The 16,954-nt window shown below is 37.2% G+C and overlaps 1 protein-coding gene across 2 annotated transcripts in view; it reads right to left on the bottom strand.

The window, feature by feature from the left end:
• Window positions 1-429: 429 nt before the first annotated feature.
• Window positions 430-16,954, bottom strand: part of YIPF6 (Yip1 domain family member 6) — a 29,130-nt gene continuing 12,605 nt past the window's right edge. For both annotated transcript variants that reach the window (XM_008543776.2, XM_070605401.1), the window contains exons 4-7: window positions 10,199-10,241; window positions 7,522-7,647; window positions 6,732-6,889; window positions 430-4,940 (exon numbers count right to left, since the gene is read on the bottom strand). In XM_008543776.2, coding sequence (XP_008541998.1) covers window positions 4,825-4,940; window positions 6,732-6,889; window positions 7,522-7,647; window positions 10,199-10,241 — 443 coding nt within the window. In that variant the 3' untranslated portion in view covers window positions 430-4,824. The remainder of the gene's footprint in view (window positions 4,941-6,731; window positions 6,890-7,521; window positions 7,648-10,198; window positions 10,242-16,954) is intronic.

Here is a 16,954-nt window from a genome sequence, read left to right as displayed (position 1 = left end):
GCTGCCTGATTGACCTGATTTAATTTCATGCAAGTGGGTAGGTATGACTTTAGTTTGGCAAGGAACTGATATAGGAAAGAGAGTATGGAGTCATAAAACCTGAGCTTGAATCCTGGTTGCACCACTCACTATGTGACTTTGGGCAATTTACTTAACCTCCCTGAGTTCCCAGCTTCCTCAACTTTGAGATTAGGACAATACCACCAACCTCAAAAGGCTGTGATTAGAGGAGATACTGTTTATAAGGCAGCTAATATAGCGCCTGGTATATATTATTTGCTCAGTAAATGTGATTTCCCCTTCTAACTTGCCACCTGTGCAGTCCTACACAGCATTCAATATTCTCTGATGACAACATATTACATCTGAAAACAGTATGCAGCAAATATCTCCATGCCTTTCACCACAAGAATAGGCACACACGAATTCTCCTTTTCCAGTGCTTTTTATTTGCACATTTAACATTCACAAACCATTTTACAAATTTATTATTTTCACAGGTTCATTATTTATAGGAAAGATCAGAATTAAAATGGAGTATCAAAGAGGACCAAGAATGGCACAGAGTACAAAGGCTCTGAAAGAGAAAAGAGAGTGAACAAGAGCAGCATGTGGCCACTTCCTAACAAGGTGGACCACTGACTTCATTAAGGCAAAGCCTTTACTCTGTTTTTTTCCTCCTCTCACTTAGTTTAACCCAAATAAAAAGGCATTCTTTTCTCACACTACTGCTCTCTGAGGTCTTAGGAATATAGCTGGTACTATAAGAAACCAGATGCATCCTTTGACTATAAACACCTAAACGGACAAGTTAAATTTTGATGCATCAACCATCCCTCTGGGAGAATTAAAATGAAAGAGGCAGAAGTTGTTTGATTCTTAAGACTTTGGGAAAAAGCAGGAGGGGTACATGTGTAGTGGTGGGGAGAGGGGAGGGAAGAGAAAAGAGGCTCAAGGAGGGATGAGAGCAGCAAACCTAACTCTTTCCAATGTACAACTGCTCCTGTGTTTTTCTCGGATGCTGCTAATAGTGTTCTATTACTCAGAAGAAAAGAATGAGAGTTATCTGCTCCCAGTCAGTTGTAGGATGTAATGGCTAATAACAGGGAACATGCCCTGAGGAGAGGGTGTATTCATTTCACGTCTCTAACAATGCAATTCAAAACTTCAAAACTGTGTCCTACAATGCTCTCATCTAACTGTTTTCCTATTTTAAATCAATTTACTGTGTGACCTCGGGCAATTTACTTAACCTTTCTATGACTCAATTTTCTACTTGTAAAATAAGAACTATAGCACTTTATGTTGAGGATTAGAGATATATGGAAAGCATTTAAGAATAGTGCCTGGCCAAATCAACAGAGATAGAAAGAAGACTGGTGGTTGCCAGGGGCTGGAGAGAAGGGGGAAAAAGAAAGTGATTGCTAATGGATACGGAGTCTCCTTGTGGAGTGACGAAAATGTCCTAAAATGAGATAGTGGTGACAGTTGCACAATTATGTGAATATACTGAAAAAAAAATCACTGAATCATATATCACTTTAAAAGGGTGAATTTTATGGTAAAGTGTATCTCAATAAAGCTGTTATAAAAAAAATTCTTAAAAAAATAGAATAGTGCCTGGTACACAGTAAGTGCCCAATAAATGTTGGCTATTATTAGTAGTAATATTATTGTCATTATTATTATTTGGCCATCCTATGGCCTAAGCAAATCCCTAGAAATTCTTTATTTTTAATAAAAGCCCACAGAATCTAGAAAAGTATTTATAATTTACATACATGGATGAACATTCACACATTTATTTCTATCCAAATTGTCTCAGAAATTAAGTCTAGTTAAGAATCACAATTTCAGTATTTTACTCTGGAATAAAACAGTTGCATGCACTGGACATCTGATCATATCATGATAGGCTTTAGATAAATTCCAATGACTTGATGTTACACGAGAATTTGAAATGACAAGAGATTTTCATTTTTATCTCCAGGAATAAACAGGAAGTCCAAATACAGGAAGTAGTTAGATTATATAAAGCACACAATTAAATCTTCAAATACAGGCTTGCTAGCCTTCTAATCACATTTTGGAGGACACTTTATAAAAAGACAAATAGTGTTGACAGTAAGATGCTTACCAGTCTGATGCCCTGCGACCCCACCAACAATGAAAAGATCTAATTCAACTTATGTAATAAGCCTCTTAAGAGGCAAACGACTTGATGATTAATGATTAACTTTTAAGACTACACTGCACATTCAAAGACGTTCGCATCAACTGAGTTTTTATAATCTCAACAGCAATTAACTCCAGTCTTCACCTTTCCTATTGCTAAAGAATATGACAACAGAGTCTCAACCTCAGAAGTAGGAGCAGCAAGTGATAAGCCACGATGGCAGTGATGTATCACATTTGGCAATGATGCTCACACGCTCGAATTTCATCTGAAGCATGAAACTTCCCAATTCCTGGAACAGGGTTTCCTTTGTTGGAGTCCCCTTTCCTTCTAGCCTTCCTTTCTATAATTCGCCATGTGCCTTTGTAGCAAATCAGGGAAAGCTGTGTTGAGCGTTACAACTTTCAGATACTCATGTCTTCTGTCACAGAAAGCAATGCACTTTTTTGCATATATTAAGAACATATTTATTTATACCCTCAAACTGATCACTCATTTTCATAAAGATAATTAAATCTCCATTTTACCCCCTCATTTAAATCAAATAAAACCATTTTCTAAGTCACCCAAGAGCAACAGATTAATATATAGAACAAGCGGCCTTAACACCCAGTATGTATAACCCCCTCCCATACAGACACACACAAACACGCGCCCCCCACCCAAAGTTGTGGCCTTATGAATTTCTGACCAAATACTTAGCCTGAGTAAAATTTGGTAAGGACTCAATTCCCTTTTGAGAAGCATAATTACTTCTTTAATTTTAAATTATAATCATTGGGACAGATTATGAAACAATTTTAGCAGAGAGATGTTTCTAGTGGGAAGTTAGAAAATTTCAGACAATAGAAATGGATGATAATCTAGGACCAGTTTCAAAATATTTTCTTTACCAATTCAAGACTAAAACATTGGCTTTGTCCTCATAGGGTTTATTTTAAAATTTTAAAGGGAAATTGAAATAAATACAATATATAACCAAACACTTTGGATGAGGTTGGGACAGAAGGGACCAACTTTGTAATGCTTTCTAATTGAGTATCATTCCACTAACTCATTTGTCCCAGTATTGTTCACTTGGTTAACCTGGGGATGGAGAAAATATGTTTCTAAAATTATATATCTATGTGTAGGTAGTCTTTAAATACAAAATGAATAAATATTTAGATTTTATGATAAAGAAAAAATGTATAATAAGAAATTCCTATCTTTTTAAGTAACTATATATTTACAATGAATGTTTTCTGCCTGACTCCTAATCTTTGTCTATTAAGAGTTCTTCCAATGTGCAATTTATAGAAGGCAGCAACTCATATTAGCTTAAAGGAGCCCTGTCTAGCTCAGAATCAGCCTGTCTCAGACACTCAGCTCCCTGAAAAGCCTTCACACTTGTGTGCATAAATAGCTGAGAAAACAGCTAGGTGCACATGTACAAAAAAGGTACTTGTTTAAAGGAGAGTGAATTAGCTTTACGAATAAAGTCTAAAACCAAGAAAATAAATTGCTATTCCCCAACCCAAAAAACACATCTAATGAAAAAACTGGTAAGCCCGCTATGAAAAGGCAGCAGCTGTAAACCCAGCTCATCTTACGTCACGCTCTTAAGCGTCTAGTCGTTCTGTGAATCAGCCATCAGAACGCAAAATCCCTCCATGTTCACACAGAAGCTAAACGCATGCTTCCGATTTAGCTTTACTTTCTAATTAAAAGCCAGAGTACACGGAATAACGAAGAATTCCTTATAGCTATACTGTATCTAAACTGCCTCATTCTATGCTAAGAGAAGGTGTCCGAGTGATAATATGCATTAGGGACCTATCAATCTAAATTTCTGAGGTCGTCTACTTGGATAAGTTCAAGCATTGGTCCACTGAGAGCTTCAGTCAAAGGAAAGCTACATGTTGACTGCTAACATCTTAGCTTGCAGATTCAGAGCTAGGGAGTAAGATTAAAAACTAAAGTGTCACTGAGTTGCTGTTAAGCATGGCAGAAAGGTGACCACAAGAAAGACTAAAGAAGCTGATTCTTTAGATGTCCTTTGCTTTTTTTTTTTTTAAAGCAATAAGTGCAGAATTTTCTCTGATCAAAATCTGACTGTTGGTTAATATGTGTTTTCTCCTCCCACATCTATGAATCTCCCGCCCAACCTCTGTCATTGCCTTTTTAAGCTGAAGAGAAAAATAAAAGAAAACGAATATAGACTATCCATTCTTCTTTATGAGAGGCATATTCTAATAGTCATAAGGCAATGTGTTTAAGAACTGCACCTAAACTGGTATTCTCAAAACTGAAAATATAGTTACCAACTCTATTCAACTTGCAGAAAGTATCCATGTGCTTTCAAGTCATTGGTTGTCACCCAAATGGACCATGGTGACCCATCATGCCTTAAGGAGGCATTACACTGTGTGTACTACGCACATGTATTTTGAGGAAATATTAAGAAGAAGAGAACAGCCTTTCAAACATCAGTTCCTTACATAAGTGGTGATGGTGCTTTATGGCTCCCTTTTAATGTCTTCATGTACCCAGTTACCAAATACCTCCAAAATTAGACAAAAGAGGGGCAGAGGCAAAGCTCCATGGTGAATTGCATCTTTCAGATGAGCTTTCAGTTCACTGGTTTTTAATTTCCATTTCCTGATTTACTAAGGAGTGAAGGTGAGAATCATCCAACTGATGACAAAATAGAACAAGAAAACAGGATAAACGGCAAGGGCTTTGCGGTTTGGAGGCTGGCTGTCAGCAAGAAAAGCTGTAGAGGCTAAACGACAAAACAGAACAAGAAGGAACATTTAATACAGTAAGACTGTCACAGCCACTAACATTTACTAAACTGTAATGTACTTGGCACAGTCTAACACAGAATTATACCAAAAGTTCAGTTATATTCGTGATCTCCAGAAAAAGAGGCATTCTACAGCAGTTTTCCAGATAGCTAAGGGCTCCTTGTTTCAAGTACTAAAGCTTTGAAAGTTTTCAACCATTTTAGATGGAAACCTTTCTAAAAGGGGTTTCTTACTCTTTTCTGAGAAGTTATTGAGCTGTGCTGAATAGGCTTACAAAGCTGTGTAAGGTTATTTGATCCTGTGACAAATGGCCTCATACTGCTGTGCTTTTTGAGTAATTGCTCTTAGTATTAACTTACCAGCTCTTTTAGATGCCATCCCTCTTGTCTATGTAGAAAATGCCTACTCATCTTTTACTCTTCAATGATTACCCCTCAAGGAAATCTTTCCTGAACAACCATCTGGTATCCTGCCACCCCAGGTAGAACTGTCCACTTATCTCCTCTGCATCCCCACTATGGCCTGCACAGGCTTTCATTTCCCTTGGAATATTTTATTGCCCTCAAGTGTTTACATGCCTGGCTGCTCCACTAGATCGTGAACTCTGAGGATAGAAACCATGCCTAGCACAACGCCTGACACATAGTTTGTGCTTAATAAATATTTGCTGAAATAAAGAAAGAACGCTTATAGGAGTCTCTCTCTCTTCTTCTAAGATTCTACTTTCTGAACTGCTGTGGGCCTGGACACTGGATAACTAAGCTATTTAGAACTACATGTGGGGTAAATTATTAGACTCTAGGTGAGGGAATCATGGGCTTTCCCATGGGTAAAGTGCCCAAGCTTAATATACAATCTTCGGAACATCAATTCTGACACTCTCAGACCTTATTTTTGGATTACATTTCAGCTTTTAACATGTTCCAGAGCAAAGAGATGTTACTGCACTTAAAAATATTAGGCAGTCTGTCTATTCCATTAAATAAGAAGCTAGTGAACACTTCTAGTTTAAGGTGGAATTTTAAGAGAATTTTAGGAACATAAAAACAATCAGCACATAGCGTTCACTGTCAATGCTATAGCTCCTTCCTAATGTTTAGCAGAATTTTCTACTGAAGCAGAAAAGTACTATATAACGATACTTAACAACCTATACTGGAAGGGAGTATAGTATAGCTCTAAACTGGCGTGTGATCTGCTAGGGTTTGAAACTTGATTACCTTATTCATTTAGTTACATGTCCTAGGGCAATTTCCTCAACTTCTGTGTGTCTCTTCCTCATTTATAAAAATGGGACTAATAATAATAGTTTTTATTTATTAGAGTTGTTGTGAGGGTTAAAAGAGATAATATATATAAAGCACTTAGTGCATGCCTATAATACTCAATCTGTACACGCTAGGTATTATTTTTATTATGATTAATTTGTCAGGAAAAGGCCCGAATCATTTCTCAAGTCACCTAGGTCTCCTATATGCCAGGGCTGAGCTAAGTCTAGTGTAATCTCCTTTCCCAACCCTATCCATTATTTAAGGATTAAAAAAAAATGTGACTCTACACATTTTAGAAGTCAGGATACCTAACTCAGATAAGATGGACATTATCTCCATCAACGCCTACTTAAGAGTAAAGGGTTCTACAGATGACACTGGCAAGAATCCTATCAATTACATGTGACTTAAGAGTTACACTGCTCCTCATCTGGTCTTCTTCTCTAACTCATGTTTTTGTCTGCTCTGCTATTGTAGAGATAAGTACATTCTTACCTATGATAGACCAGGCAAACATCACAATCACCACAAAAAGCCGGACCATGAAGTTTATTGGTCCTGGCTCGGCCAAAAGTACCAGCCGGCAAACCAGCATTGCCACTGTCAGGGGAAGTATACAGTAACCCAGCACACAGAGGCTCTGAAAAAAAGATCTAAAACACAACATACATCCATAAAGGTCATACACATAGCTGATTTGTATCATGATACAGTTTATTACACAGATTTTTATGTATCACAGATTGTTACCCTCCTCTAGATATATAATACATATACCCTAACATTGATTTTATGAGGATAGGCCTCTGTATTAAGCATATGTTGCAATTTTTCTCTCTCCATATTCTCCCTCCTCTCCTCTTAAACCCCTTAAGAGTCAACCATCTGGGATACAAGAAGATACTCTAATTCCTAGAGACCTCCTTCTCCCACTGAACCTCTGAGACAGTGGTTCTTAATCTTTTCTAGTTTATAGACCTATTTGAGAATTTGTTGAAAGCTGTGGCCAGTCTGTTCGCAAAAATGGACATAATCTTCTAACACAAAAAACTCTACCTATGATTTTAGGGGCTAGAGGGAGCATCTGAAGCTTATCAAAGGACCCCAGATAATTTAAGATAATTCAACCAGGTTATCTCTGTTCAATGGTTTTAAGAGAACTTTCTCTTTGGCCCTCATTTATTTTGAGTTTCCCTTTTAAAAATACCTAACTAGCCAGACTTCTTTAAAAATCTAAGATATACTACCTGGCAAGAGAAAAATGATGCATTTTAATAATACTCACATATTTCCTCCAAGAAGTTTTGAGTTGAGGGTGATGGTAACTGCACCAAACCAGACAATGACAAACACTTCCGCAAACTGGGGCCCTCCATCTTTTTCGCTATCTACAGAGCCTCTTTGAAGCATTCTGTGACGAGGAAATGGCATGAGAATTGCCTAATCTTTTATTTAGAGCAACAAAGTTAAGGCATGTGTTCTGAAACTTTGAATCAAAGAACTACCCTATACCTCACCTGCAGATCGGTGATATGTAGGCTGTATGAAAGGAAAATGCCAGAAGTATTTGGCAAGGCTCCCTTATTTCAAATTCCCAATGCCTCAGGACCATATGGACTGCTCCATTTGGCCTTGCTGGAATGTTTACATGGATTACTAAGGACCTTTTTTGGATAAGAAGAGGTTATAAAGTGAAGGGCCAAATGTGGCTCAAAGACCTAAGGTTGTTGGTCCATACAATACTTAGAATGATTTTAAATTCAAGTTGACATTACTTTAAAATTGGGAGGTTTCACATAAAAATATGTGTTTCTGGATTTTCCTGAAAAATCAAAAGAGTTTCTAATACCGGGCCTGTATTCCTACATGGCAACAATCAGGTGCCGTTGACACAGTAGCAGCTTCCTTCACAAGGGACTTCTGGTCACCAATTTACAATGCATGCATTTAGGTTACTTCTCTAGCCCTTAGACACATGTGAATTTGTAATCCTTGGGTTAAGGTTTTGATTCTGACATTTAAAAATGCAAACAGCCTATAAACCTATTTAGTTGTTGATTTTTAAAAATCAAAACATACAGATTATTATTAAAAGACTTTGCTTTGAAACTGAGTAGTTCAACAGTCATTTAAATATCCTCTCTTTGTCTAAGAATTTTACAGACGTAAACTGTTTTGAATTTTAGACTTAGGACACTTGGACTTGGTGTTATTTTTTCAGACAAATAATAACTAGCATCAAGCTCACAACCTCTTCTTATTACATAGTATAGAGAAGTCACACAGTAACTCTTGCCCCACTATGCTGTTTGCCAATACAGGCTTTTGTAGCCTATAGTTTTGCATACTCCATTCCAAGTCCTGACAATCCGATGCAAGGAATGCCAGCACTTATCACTTATTGTCCAGAATCCCTATTGTTTCAGCATGGTATGATAGAAAGAACATTAACTGGCCTAGAAGGCAGAAGACCTAGATACCATGCCTGGTTCTGTCACTAGATATGTAGAGTGGAGCAAATCACTTGACGTCTTGGGAGTCCAGTTTTCTTCTCTGCAAATAAGTGGGGTTAAACTCTACATAATCTCTAAAGTTAATTCTTCAAAACTAAAAAAACTATATGCCCAGAGCTTCTAATATAAACTCTTCCATCATGGCACTGGATTATTTCCCTTAATATGGTTATAAGAGGCACAAAAAATAGCACTCTATGAGGCTGGCCCAGTGGCGCAGTGGTTAAATTCAGGTGCTCCACTTCGGTGGCCCGGGGTTTCATGGCTTTGGATCCTGGGCATGGACCTACACACTGCTCATCAGGCCATGCTGTGGCAGCATCCCACATACAAAACAGAAGAAGACTGGCACAGATGTTAGCTCAACAACGATCTTCCTCAAGCAAAAAGAGAAAGATTGGCAACAGATGTTAGCTCAGGGCCAATATTCTTCTGCAAAAAAAATTGATATATATATATAGTACTCTATGTTGTTACCTAAATTGGCATGTGCTCAACTTACATTAAAAAATGCGTAGAGAAGCCATTAAGAAACTTATTAAATTTAGACATAAAAGGTTAGGCCTGGAAAGGACCCTCAACCATCTCCCTTTATACATATGGAAGAGGAGACCCGGAGAGGTTAGGCAGGAAGAGATGTGTAATTATGACAGAAGAATGAGAAGTCAAGGAAACATGAGGTTGATTCCCAGATCTACCACTGACTATGTGATCTTAGTTCAGTTCTCAATCTCTTTGAACCTGAGCTTGTTTGTCAAAAAAGGAAAATAATATTAACTTCTTGTTATGAGAATAAAATAAGAGAAGGTATTTAAAAGTTCTCTGCAAACTGGGAAAAATCATTATAAAAATTTTGGTTATTAGTAGCTATCAGCAGAGTCAGAATGAGAACCCAGAACTGAATCCTAGTGTAGTATTTTTTCCACTCCGCCAGTGGTTATATTCCCCTTCCAATGGAACTTTGCTTTCCTTCTTCTGTCTTCTCCCTTTACATACAAGGCATATGGAAAGCATAACACTTTGGAACATGATCTTGCTTTAAACTCTACCACTTCTCTGTAATTTATTCTCATTCTCATTCATATTTTTAGTAAGATTTAAAAAGACCTATGTTTGCAAATAAACAGAGCTTAAACCTACAGATATTTAATTTAGTTTAATGATGGGGAGGTATATGAGACTAAATAAATGTTTATTGAACAGAAACGGCTAAAAAGGCTAAGAAGCCTTTGGTAAACAGAGGTGGGCATAATTTTCACATCTTTAACCCTATCACTCTTTGAACTGATCTGGAAAGTTGACTGACTGTTTAGATTTAAATACATAAGGAGTACACTGTGTCATAGAATTATTAAATGACATATTCACTCAAAATTTCCCTCAATTTGAAACTCCCCAAAATAGTCTAGTCTATCTCAAATGACAAAGAAAGGAAATATAAGTACTTACAATGCAAGTGTCACACAAAGGATCAAAGGGCCCCATAAATCCCCTAGAAGGCAAGAAAAGGCACAACATTGTTAAGAAACAACCATGTAGTATTTTCTATCTTTATTCCAATATCCACCTCTCCTACTCTAGGAATTCAGACATCAAGGCTCTCTGTCTGCCCAAGCCTTCCTACTTCTCCAACCCCTCTACTTGCCCTCCTGCTCCCCAATTCTGAATGCCCTTCTTCATAAATCCTTTAAATTTTGTTCACTTCATATCCCACTAATCATCCCTCTCCCCACCTAAGCAGCATTCCAGCATGCTATAAAGACCAATGGGCAAGGAGTCAAAAGACTTAGGTGCCCCACCCTGCACCCTGAGAAAGACTATAGCCAAGTCACTTCACCAGTTTGAAACTACATTAGACAAGGCAAGTATAACCAGGCTTATCTCACGAATACGAAAACTTAAGCTGAGAAGAAAGTGACTTGCCCAAGTTTATATAAACAGTTAGGTGTCAAAGTGGGACCAGAACCTAGGTCTTCTGATTCCTACTTCTGATTTCCACTCTGCCACACTGCTTTACTTTTGTAACTATTACATTGAACTAGTATGTAACTGCTGTTCTTATAGGTGAGAAAACAGCTAAATATTGGTAGTTTCATAAGGTTAAACTTTAACAAATAACATTAAAGCTTTTTGAAAACTATAAAAGTCTCTGCCAAGATTAGGTCTAAGCACAGTGGTTCCCAATCAACAGATGTTGGTTGATTAATATGCCAACACTTCAGTAACATACAGCTTAGAGCACAACTACCTTCCTTAGCCAATATGAAAAAAGGTACATATAACACTTCTAACTTAAACCTTACAAGTATACAACTTTACCTAAAAGATGTATGCACTACTTTCATTTTTTTTTAATTATATAAGTAATTTACATCACTGTGGAAAGTTTGGAAAAGATGTAAAAAGAGTTGATCTTCACATTCTAATAAAACTATTGATGTTCTTATTAAATTTTTTAACTTATCAACTGAAAAACTGATTTCAAGTACAATTGACATTAACACATTGGCTTTTTTTAATGCACTGAAGATTTTTTTAATTTATAAAAAAAATCTGTAACTATTTTAAAACTATTTTCTTATTGTTATAAAATATATATAACACAAAATTTACCATTTTAGTCACTTTTAAGTATACAGGCACTGAGTATATTCATTGTTGTGCAACCATCACACCATCCCTCTCCAGAACTTTTTTATTTTCCCAAACTGAAACTCCAACACATTAAACAATAACTCCCTATTTGCCCTTCAGCCCCTGGAAACCACCATTTTAGTTTCTGTCTATCAATCCAACTACTGTAGATACCCAATATAAGCAAAATCATATAATATATGTCCTTTTGTGTCTGGCTTATTTTACTTAGCACAGTGACTTCAAGGTTCATCCATGTTGTAGCATGAGTCAGAATTTCACTCCTTTTTAAGGCTGAGTAACATTCCACTCATGTATGGTATATACCATGGTGTATATACCACATTTTGTTTATCCATCTATTCGTCGATGGATGTTTGAGTTCTTTCCACTTTATAGCTGTTGTGAATAATGCTGCTATGAATATGGGTGTACAAATATATGTTCTAGTCCCTGCTTTCAATTCTTTTGGGCACATACCCAGAAGTGGAATTGCTGGATCATATGGTAATTCTATGCTTAATTTTTGGAGGAACCACCATGTTATTTCCCCCATTGGCTTTACCATTTTACATTTCTACTAGAAATGCACAAGAGTTCCAATTTCTCCACATCCTCACCAACACTTGTTATTTTCTGTTTATTTGATAATAGCCATCCTAATGGGTTTGAAGCAGTACCTCGCATTTTTTTCTTTGTTAATTATTTTTAAGTCATTAATTTTTTCCTTGCCACTTTGCCAAAGGCTATGATAACGGGGCAGGACGGCAAATTTTGGCCATGACTTGCTCACCCTTTGAGCAAGCTTATCTACCTATCCCCACAAGGTTTGGGAACAGACCTTAAAATAGGACATAGCTAATATTCATCACTAAACAGCAAACTAACACACTGGTTCTGTGTTATGACTGAAGCAGCCTTGCTTTGAACTGGGCCACAGCAGCAGGTAAAAGGATATCTTGACATCTGGGATAGCAGTGGTAGAGTGGAAAGGGCATTGAACTTAAAAATTAGGTTCTAATCCTGCCTGTGTGATCATGACACTCAGCTTGCCTGAGACTCATTTTCTTCATCTGTAAAATAGGAACAATAACTCCTACTTTGCAAAGTTGTTGCAAAGATTAAAAAAGATAATGCAGAGCAGTGACATTAGCAACAGGGCGGAGTGAGCACTTCCATTAGACTCTCCCTGCTAAGATACAATGATAAGGACATTCATAAAGCAACAGAGGACACTCACACAACACAAAAGATGTCTGAGAGACCAACACAGCCATAGGTCTGAAGGTGGAGGAGCTGGGTCTCCGGGAAGAAGTAGAAGGAAGTAAGGGGATCTTCTCTCCTTCCCCTAGTGGCAGCAACCCAGGGCAAGGGACCATGCAGAGGAGAGGAAGCAGGGGCAACTCTCTGCGGGAAGACCTTCGCTTTCCAAATTCCCTCATAGTTGGTGGGAAAGCCCCATAGAGAGGTGGCTAAGTTATTTCAGGGATGTATTCATCAAGAAAGCACCCCAGGAGAGCAGAAAGTGGGGGAAGAGCGAGAATGCCCCTAGGATCACACATGAAGGAAAGCACTCCTCCACCCACCTGGCGCTCCAGTTCAGCCCATTGGCTAGAGTGCCCCAGCATATGTTAAAAAAGCAGCAGCAGTGAGCGAGTGAGCCAGAAATCCCAGACAGGCCCTGTCAACATAGATTTTACAAACTGGCACAAATGCCAGGCACCATGGCAGGCTCAGAATACACAGCTTCTGATCAGCCCCCCAGTGGCGGGAGGTGGATTCTGTGACCAGATACTATTACTATGCAATGGCACAAATCCACACCATAAAACAGTATGAAATAATATATTAATGCTCCAGACTACAAGGAAAATGACAAGCACCTAGAAGTCAACCCTGAAGGTACAGCAATTTTCAACATAAATGATATAGGATTCAAATAGCTATCATAAAAAAAGTCAACGAGTTACAATAAAACACAGTTCAATGAAATCAGGAACAAAATTAATGAACAAAGAGAATTTTTCATAAAAGAGATGGAAACTAAAAAGACAAACCAATCAGAAATGCTGAAGATGAAAAACAAATGAAAAATGGATGAGATAAAAATCTGGACTCCCTGAATAATGGAGCTGATATGGAGGAGAGAATTAGCAGTCTGAAGGACAGAAATATAGAAATGCTTCAGGTGGAGGAGGAGAGATAACTAAGACTAAAAAGAAATGAAGAAACTCTCCAAGAAATAACTGACTCAAATAGGAAATGAGACATAAGGATTACAGGTATTCCAGAGGAAGAACAGAGGGAGAACGGAGCATAAGTCTTGTTCAAAGAAGTAGTAGCTGAGAACGTCCCAAACCTGGGGAAGGAGCTGGAAATACAAGTAAAAGAAGCCAATAGAACTCTTAATTATATCAATGTAAAAAGACCTTCTCCAAGGCACATGGTACTAAAACTGGCCAAAGTCAGTGATAAAGAAAAAATATTGAGGGCAGCAAGGCAGAAGAAAATAACTTACAAAGGAACCCCTATCAGGCTTTCAGTGGATTTTTCAACAGAAACCTTACAGCCTAAGAGATAGTGGAATGATATATTCAAAATTCTGAAAGACAAAAACTTTCAACCACAAATACGCTATCCAGTGAAAACATCCTTCAGATATGATGGAGAAATGAAAACGCTCCCAGATAAACAAAACCAGAGGGAGTTGATAACCACAAGACCCCCCTTACCAGAAATTATCAAGAAGGCCCTCATACCTGAAAAAAAAGAGTTTACAAAGCCTTGCTCAAGGAGATAAACGGGCAGACAATATCAGAAAATTGCAGCTCTACATCAAAACAGGTTAGCAAACAATTATAACAGTAAGATAAAGGGAAAGAATACATCAAAAATAAATACGATCTTGTCATTTTAACAAAAACCTCAAAACACAAGATGGAATAAGTTGTGACAACAACAACTTAGAAGGGGAAGAGAAAAGGGATGGAACTGGCTTAGACCAAGCAAATAAGAGGCTATCAGAAAATGGACTATCTCATCTACAAGATTCTTTATACAAACCTCATAGTAACCAATAACAAAAAATCAGAACAGAGTCACAAATGATAAAGAGAAAACTGCCAAAACTATCATTGAGAACTACCAAACTGAATTGGAAGTCTGAAATACATGGGAGAAGAAACAAGGAAAATACAGAATAAATGGAAAACGATGGATAAAACAGCAGCATTAAGCCTGCATAAATCAATAATCACTCTAAAGGTAAATGGCTGGAATTCTCCAATCAAAACACATAGAGTGGCAGGATGGATTAAGAAACAAGACCCAACAATATGCTGCATCCAGGAAACACATCTCAGCTCTAAAGACAAACACAGGCTCAGAGACAAGGGACAGAAGATGATATTCTAAGCTAACAGTAAATAAAAGAAAGCAGGTGTTGGTATATTTATATCAGACAAAGTAGACTTCAAGATAAAACAGGCAACAAGAGACAAAGAGGGGCAGTATATAATGAGAAAAGGGACACTCTACCAAGAGGACATAACAGTTATAACCATATATGCATCCAACAGAGGAGAACCAAAGTACATAAAGCAACTATTAACAAATCTAAAAGGCAATATTAACAACACCACAAGAATAGCAGGAGACCTTAACAACCCACTTACATCAATGGAAAGATCATCCAGACAGAAAGTCAACAAGGAAATAGTAGATTTAAACAAAAAACTACACCAGATGGACTTAATAGACATATATAGAACAGTCCATCCAAAACCAGCAGAATACACATTATTCTCAAGTGCACATAGAACATTCTCAAGGATATGCCATATGTTGGGAAACAAGGCAAGCCTCAACAAATTTAAGAAGATTGAAATCATATCAAGCATCTTTTCTAACCATGATACTACGAAAGTAGAAATCAATAACAAGAAAAAACCTGGGGAAAGGACAAAGATGTGGAGACTAAACAACATGCTACTGCAAAACCAATGGATCGTTGAAAAAATTAAAGGAGAAAGCAAAAAATATCTGGAGACAAATGAAAGTGAAAATACACCATATCAACTCATATGGGAGGCAGCAAAAGTGGTCCTAAGAGGGAAATTCATAGCAATACAGGCCCACCTTAACAAATAAGAAAAATCTCAAATAAACAATCTTAAACTAGATCTAACAGAATTAGAAAAAGAAGAGCACAAAAGACCAAAGTCAGGAGAAGGGAAATAATAATAATTAGAGCAGAAATACATGAAATCAGAACCAAAAAAAAGTAAAAAGGATCAATGAAAAAAGAGCTGGTTCTTTGGGACATAAAGAAAATTGAGAAACCCTTAGCCGGACTCACTGAGAAAAAAGAGAGAAGGCTCAAATAAATAAAATTAGAAATGAAAGAGGAGAAATTACAATGGATACTGAAGAAATAAGAAGGATTACAAGAGAATACTATGAAAAACTATATGCCAACAAATTGGACAATCTAGAAGAAATGTATAAATTCTTAGACTCATACAACCTCCCAAAACTGAATCAAGAAGAAATAGAGAATATGAATAGAGCAATCACAAGAGGTTGAAACAGTAATCAAAAACATCCCCAAAAATAAAGGTCCCTCTGAGACTAGGAACAAGACAAGTGTGCCCACTCTCATCACTCTTATTCAACATAATACTGGCAGTTTTGGCTAGAACAATTAGGCAAGAAAAAGAAATAAAAGGAATACAAATTGGCAATGAAGAAATGAAACTCACACTGTTTGCAGACAACATGATCTTATATATAGAAAACTCTAAAGATACATCGGAAAACTACTATAAATAATAAACAACTACAGCAAAGTTGCAGGGTACAAAATCAACTTACAAAAATCAGCTGCATTTCTGAGCTGGCCTGGTAGTGCAGCAGTTAAGTTCTCACAAACCACTTTGGCGGCCCAGAGTTCACCAGTTCAGATCCTGAGTGCAGACCTATGCACCGCTTATCAAGCCATGCTGTGGCAGGTGTCCCACATAAAAAGTGGAGGAAGATGGGCACAGATGTTAGCTCAGGGCCAATCTTCCTCAGCAAAAAAAGAGGAGGATTGTTGACAGATGTTAGCTCAGGGCTAATCTTCCTCAAAAAAAAAAAAAGCTGCATTTCTATATTCTAATGACGAACTAGCAGAAAGAGAACTCAAAAATATAATCTCATTGGCAATCACAAAAAAAAGAATAAGATATCTAGGAATAAATTTAACCAGGGAGGTGAAAGACCTATATGATGAAAACTATAAGACATTATTGAAAGAAATCAATGATGACATAAAGAAATAGAAAGATATTCCATGCACACAGATTGGAAGAACAAATATAGCTAAAATGTTCATACTACCTAAAACAATCTAGATTCAATGCAATCCCAATCAGAATCCCAATGCCATTCTTCACAGAAATAGAACAAAGGATCCTAAAATTGATATGGGGCAAGAAAAGACCCAGAATAGTGAAAGCAATGCTGAGAAAAAAGGAACAAAGCTGGAGGCATCACAATCCCTGACTTCAAAATCTACTACAAAACTATAAT

The sequence above is a fragment of the Equus przewalskii genome, chromosome X (assembly GCF_037783145.1).
Source record: "Equus przewalskii isolate Varuska chromosome X, EquPr2, whole genome shotgun sequence".
NCBI classification, from domain to species: domain Eukaryota; kingdom Metazoa; phylum Chordata; class Mammalia; order Perissodactyla; family Equidae; genus Equus; species Equus przewalskii.
Note: the sequence above shows the minus strand (reverse complement) of the source record. Positions and strands in the feature narration are given on the sequence as shown.